This window comes from Crinia signifera, chromosome 3 (genome assembly GCF_055691185.1).
Source record: "Crinia signifera chromosome 3, ASM5569118v1, whole genome shotgun sequence".
NCBI classification, from domain to species: Eukaryota; Metazoa; Chordata; class Amphibia; order Anura; family Myobatrachidae; genus Crinia; species Crinia signifera.
Window position 1 is genome coordinate 66,090,646 of NC_139219.1, and position 6,636 is coordinate 66,097,281.

At 50.2% G+C, this 6,636-nt stretch overlaps 1 protein-coding gene across 1 annotated transcript; it reads right to left on the reverse strand.

Annotated features, from left to right (window-relative positions):
* Nucleotides 1-847: 847 nt before the first annotated feature.
* On the reverse strand, nucleotides 848-4,264 carry INSM1 (INSM transcriptional repressor 1). Its single transcript, XM_083175925.1, has one exon. It carries the CDS (start codon nucleotides 3,935-3,937, stop codon nucleotides 2,663-2,665), a length of 1,275 nt encoding a protein of 424 aa, XP_083032051.1. The 5' UTR covers nucleotides 3,938-4,264; the 3' UTR covers nucleotides 848-2,662.
* Between the last annotated feature and the right edge of the window lie 2,372 nt (nucleotides 4,265-6,636).

Sequence of the window (6,636 nt, forward strand, 5' to 3'; positions counted from 1 at the left end):
AAGAATCAGTCTGAAGGTGCACATGCACGGTACAATTGTTGGGTGCGATGAGATGCACACTTCTATCACACATCTCAAAAAAGTATGTGCTGCACATACTTCTCGTACTAGATCTCATCTCATTGCATTGCAAAACCTACGCGATGCGATATTGTATACAATAATGGTACCGTGTATGGGCACCTTTAGTGATATATGGTAAAAGTAGTAAATATACAGGCTTAAAGCTCATTGGTGAAGATCTCTCACAGAAGAAGTTAACAGGGATGCTTGTATAGTATCTTCATTTCAGAACATCACTCTTCTGATCACTTCAAGTCAGTCTTAAATTCTACAGTGCCACCTATTTTATAAACTGAATATAATGTGTTATTACTGTCATTTCTAAGAAATAAAAGTCATCTCACTACAGATTTGTATTAAAGATGCTTCATGAAATATATCTTAAGTAGAGTGGAGGTACATGTTTAACCTTAATTCTTTGAGTGACAAGTGAATTTGTTAAAATTGCCAAGCAAACAGTTATTCATCATAATTAATTGTTTAACTTACAGTATATAGGAAATATAAACTTTTTTTTTTACTTTTTATTTGACTTTATATAACAAAGGTGAGCAACACTGGCATTTCTATCGGAAATCTTGCACGTCTCAGATGTTGGCACTCAAAGGGTTAAGAATAAAACAAGTCAACAAACCCTGTCCACAAAGTTACCTAGAGCATATTAAATTACATGGAATATACCACCTGTATCATATTTACTAAGCGCCGCCAAATCTGAAACATCATGTGACATTTTCTGCCCATGCCTCTAACTGTACGGAACACACAAGTCAACAGGATTTGAATTTGAAAATATTTTATTTGAATAGCAAATCGTTACACAGTCGAAACAGTTCTAGTGAAGCTCTCTATAAATAGCTAGCAGTTAAGAAAATAATATGTGTAGAAAAGAGATTGCTTCTAGACATACAGTATAAGAGCTATCCGTTTACAAGGGCCATCTGCCCCTTAAAGCACAGTTAATGGAAATAGCCATTTGTTAAAGAATGTATAAAGGTGCAACCTTTATTTTTTATTTCTTTGAATTTGTTAATTTAAGAAAAGAAAATAAATTAAAAAAAAAGAGGTTGCAATCCAGTGCGGAATACAATAATAATATAACCATGATCAAATAATACTAATATCTGTCATTCATATAAATAAATAAAATAAATAAGCATAATTAATCATAAAATTAACATATACATTTGGAGAAACGCACGTCTGCAGTACCAGCAGAACATGTTTGGAAAAAATGAGCAAAAAAAAAAAAGTTTGCATTTGAAGAAATGGTTTTCTCTCATGCTGTGGCGTGACAATTGGCTGGCCCCTATATTGGTTAAGTGATAAAAAGGCAGTCATTTTTTTTCTACAAAGTTAAAAGACAAGGCATTTGTGGCTAAATCTAAAGAAATGTCTCCCCTCCCCATCCGCAGATTTGTTCACAGAAAATAGAAAGACAGAATCCAGCAGTTCACAAGCCATTATTATAAAGCTAATCATGACAGTCATCCCATGTAAAGGCTGTGAAGTATAAAGGCAGTATTTCTCAATATTGACTGAAAACATCAACCCGTAGGCTACAAAACACATTAAAGACAAGCCAATGAGACAAAAAGCTGATTAAGACCTTGACCCTGCTCTAAAAGAGTGGGCAAGTTGGCAACTAAAATAGTAGGGACCTGCAATTTAGGTGCAGGATGCTGTAACTTCATCAGTTTACCACACCAAATACATGTAAAGTCATCTGTCATCCAAGGATACCATGTTTTCTTGTTTCTTTGTTCCCTATAGAGAAGGCAATGGGACAGATATCCTCAGATTCCGATGCCATGCCCACGGACATGACATTAAATGAGTATTTAAAAGACACAGAGACAACACTATCACAGTTTTGCATCACTAGTGTTTTCAGGGGGGAAAGGCAGCACAGGACTTTCTGTAGCAGAAGCAATAATGTAATCATGTTAAGGCTAGAGGGGTGATGCCCAGCTAGCTGGCAGTGCAAACATGAACAAGAAAGGGTATTTAACCCATACATTGCCTTTTTATAGTGATTTACAACTCTACAGGGATTCCTCTGGCAGTCTATAGAGAACTTTATGACTTGGTTGCTATTTCAGAAAGTAGTTGTAATATCATGGGCTAGCCCCTTAAGAAAGTGGGCACAGCATCTGGTATCTGGTTTGGGGAATGGCAAAACTGCAGCAATAGTGCTCCCTCTCTCCCCTTTAAAAGTCTATAGTAATGCTGTCTTGCTTTAAAGCACAATAACCACATTTAATGCACTTCAACCTATGGCTGCTGGGTGTGTGTGTGTCTTGATTTGGCAGCAACAGAACAGTAGCTGTAAGGATGGCAGAGCCCAGGTCTATAGACATGGCATTGGTTGCATCAAGAAAGGCACAGTTCTCTTCCCTGGCCACAGGGGTAAGTGAGGGCCATTGGTTGGCAGCAGTCCATAGCTATCAGGCAGAGGTGGTGACAGACCACATGGTGGAATCCTGAACTGAGTGGGAATGGCCCCGTGTGGGCAGAAGTCTTAAGTGTCTGTGGGTAGGGTGGTCCCCGTGCTGTCCTGCCAGCCTGTACCCCTCCTCCCCACTAGTCTTTGGCTTGGTCAGCAGGCCGGGCGCACAGGCACCTGCAGCAGGATGACCTGCCTGTTCTCGGACGGGTGGCACTTGTTGATGTGCCGGGTGAGGCCGGGCGAGCTGTAGAAGGTGGCCGGGCAGTACTTGCAGGGGTAGAGCTGCGAGGAGTGGAGCAGGCGGATGTGTCGCTCCTGGCTGCTCTTGCCCGGGAAGGTCTCCCCGCACACCGGGCACGGGTGGCACTCGGAGCCACTGCTCAGGTTGATCGGCCCGGGGCTCTTCGCCCTCCTGTCCTCCGCGTACCGCGGCGGCTCCGCGGCGTGAGCCAGCAGGTGCTTGCGCAGGTAGGCCTGGCGGCGGAACTTCTTGGCGCACTGCGGGCACTCGTACAGGCCGTCCTCGGAGCCGGACTCAGAGGCGCCGGGGCTCGGGGTGTCGCGGTCGCTCAGCGGCTCCTCTTTGGCCGGGGGAGCGGTGGCGGCGGGGGGCCGGGGCTTGTGCCAGCGGCGGTGGGAGGCCAGGTTGGCCGGGCAGCTGAAGACCTTGTCGCACTCCGGGCAGCGGTACTCCACCCGCACGATGCGGGAACACTTGTGCTGGGCCAGGGAGAACGGGTCGCTGTACTCCTCCTTGCACAGCTGGCAGATGAACTCCCCCAGGGGCCGGTGCCCGGAGCTGGGCGGCCGCGGCCGGGGCGGCTCCACCGGACCCTCCTTGATCTTCAGCCCCAGCACTGGGGACGTGGTCACCTCGTCCTCGAACGCCAGCTTGCGGATGGCTTTGGTCTTCTTGGCCGCGGGCGGCTTGTGCGGGTGCCCGGGGGTCTTGGCCGGGATGTCGGCCGGCCGCTTCGGGGGCAGAGTGGAGGCGGAGGAGGCGGGGGGCAGGGAGCCCGAGGAGCTCAGCTTCAGCTCTCCGGGCGGGTAGGGCTGCGGCTCCATGGAGGTGACCAGCGCCGGGAAGGACTCTGCGGACACCGGGGATCCCAGGCTGAAGCTCCGCTCCATGTACTCCCGGCTCACCGGGCGGGTCGGGCTGGACAGGGACGGCTGCACGGACTCGGGGTTCCCGAACTGGCCGGCGGGCGGAGGCCGGGGGCTGCACGGGGGAGCGGTGACCGCTCTGTCCGGACTGGCCGGGGGCAGGAAGCCTCCAGTGTAGCCCAGCGCCGGCCTCTGCCCGGACACCGCCAGCAGCATCCACGCCGGGGGCCCCAGCCAGCGGTCCTCATCCTCCTCCCGCACCCGGTACGACACCGGCGGGGACTTTCTGCTTCTCTTCACCAGGAAGCCCTTGGGCATGGCGGCAGCGGGGAGTGTGCGGGGCGCCCGGGCGGAGGTGGCAGGTGCAGGGGGCGGTGGGGGGGATGCGCTGTCCTCGGTGCTGCACCGGCCGCCGCTCTGTGTGCTCGGTGCTGCAGGACGTGCTGCTCACTCAGTGGATCTCTCTGTCACCCCGGGGCCGGCTCCCCTTTATACGCGGGCATCTTCCCGAGCACACGCCGCACTGTCACCCGGGCAGCCAATCCCCGGCCAGGCCCGGCTGCTGGAGTGCTGCTGGGGGCGGGGATGTGAGCGAGGCGGCAGATGTACCTGAGCCCCCTCCTCTCCCCTCCGGCTCAGGCACACGCCCGGCCCCGCCCGCCCTCACGCCTGGCTGCCCCTCAATGCGCTGCCACACGTGCCTGTGTCCCGGGGGTGAGCAGTGGGTGACCCTGCAACGCCGCGCCCGGCACACAAAGCCGACATCCAGGCTGCCGGCCACTGCGTCCCCGGGTGTGAGGGAGACAGAGAACGGTGCCCTGTGCGGGCGTCACTTCTGCGTCCTCAGCGCTGCTCAGTGTCATCATTGTCATCACACGTGTCATATAGCGGTCACCGCGGGGTCACTATACACATGTGTGCCAGCTGTCCCCATCATACATGTAACTAACATGTATACAGGTATGGTTATTATACAGTCACACATGTCTGTGTGATAGTTATATATGTATGATGGTTACAGCTATAGGACATGGCTGTGACACACACGGTGTAACTGTCATACATACATCATCCCTCACAGTGTATATAGGAATTATCATACAGAAATATAGATGTTGCTGTCATATAGGTAGATAGATAGTATAATACAATACTGCAGCATACTGATCACATAGGTGTAACAATTGCATTCCCTATAGTGTCGCCATGTCAGCTCCCCTACATCTGTTATTACCCAGTTGTGTTTTATCAGTTTCCAGTTGCACAGTGCAGTGGAATGTGCTGTCATATGTATGAGACTTGTAATAAATACGCTGTATGGGGGAAGTTTAATAGGATGAGAGATTCAGAAAGTGAGAGATTTGGTAAAAAAAAATCTCCAGGTTTTTTTTAAAGCAGCAATCATTTACACTGCAAAACCAGTGTGATTTTGCAGTGTAAATGATTGCCGCTTTAAAAAAACCTTGAGTTTTCTTAATAAATCTCTCACTTTCGGAATGTCTCATCCTATTACATTTCACCCTATATGTGTAACTATCATACTACATATATCATAGGTCGCTTAACTATTACACAGGAGTCTGGAATAAGGCGCTGACAGTAGGTATTCCAATGGCCGTTCCTCCGACATCGGAATCCCAACTGTCAGGATCACGACAGGGGGCGAGCGCATTCAAGCACCATGCAGGCTCGCTGCGCTCTCCACCTATTTTATTTTCCCTTTATAGGGGTTGTGGACCCCCACGAGAGAAAACAGGCCCAGTAAGTCAGGATCCCGACTGGCGGGCTTGTAACAGTCAGTATTCCGATGTCAGACAAACAACAGTCGGGGTCATCCTGCAACCATTACATAGCTATCATATTTATTATTACCAGTTATTTATATAGCGCACACATATTCCGCAGCAGTGTACAGAGTATATGTGACCATTCACATCAGTCCCTGCCCCAGTGGAGCTTACATTCTATATTCCCGACCACATGTGCATCACACGCATTCATTGTAGGATTATTTTGTTGGGTTATACTTAGGTAAATAATTGTCATGCAGATATTATATGTATAACAGACAGGCGCTGCGGAACCCTTGTGGCACCATATAAATAAACAAAATAATAAAGATACAGGGTGAGATTCTCTATTACAGAAATGCGGGAAAAACCACGTTATCGGGGTTTTTACCGCATTTCTGTATTCTCTAATGTCCCTCCGCAGTGTCACCGCTGCGGAGGGAATCGCCAGCAAAAGCTGGCGGTTCCCTGCAGAAGCCTATGGGCTTCTTACCGCAGCGGTGTGTGAGGGATCCGTCACGGATCCCTCCCAGCATGTCCTGCGGCCGGCGCGTCAGTCTGCGCATGCGCAGACGGACTCCCGGGTCATAGACCCGGAAGTCCAGCAACAGCGCCGCATCGCAAGGGACAGCTCTTACCGCAAGAGCTGTCCCTTGCGTTAATGACCGCATATTTTAGAGAATATGCGGTCATTAGAAATGCGGTGGCCGGCGAAGAGGGCTGCGGATTTTAGAGAATCCCGCCCATAAAATGGTTCTATTATATATCTATGATGATTGCCCTACAGGTATAGCTATGCTATGGTGGTCAGCAGTGGCTGCTCCACAGGGGGGACTGCATCACAGTTAAAACTTCAAATAGGGGAGAAACACTAATTGCCACCCCAAACTGACTCACTGGAAGTATGTTCTTGTCCCCTAGCATGTACATAAGGGATAGCTGCTCAGACCCCTATCCACACGTGTCCTGTATGGAGTGTTGCTGATACAAGCACAGCACACAGGCGGCAGCAGCAGCAGGACAGGTACACACAGCAGCGGGCAGGGGAGCTGTCTCTGAGTGGCCGGGGTAAAGGAAGCGTGTCTGAGTGCGGACCCCCCCTGTCACCTTTGTCACCCCCAGCCGCCGGGGAATTAACCTCTCCCCATTCAGGGGGATAGTGGCCAATCTGCTGGCTGTGGAGACACGTGCCTGAGAAGGAGGGGGGCGGGGAGGGGGGAACCTGGG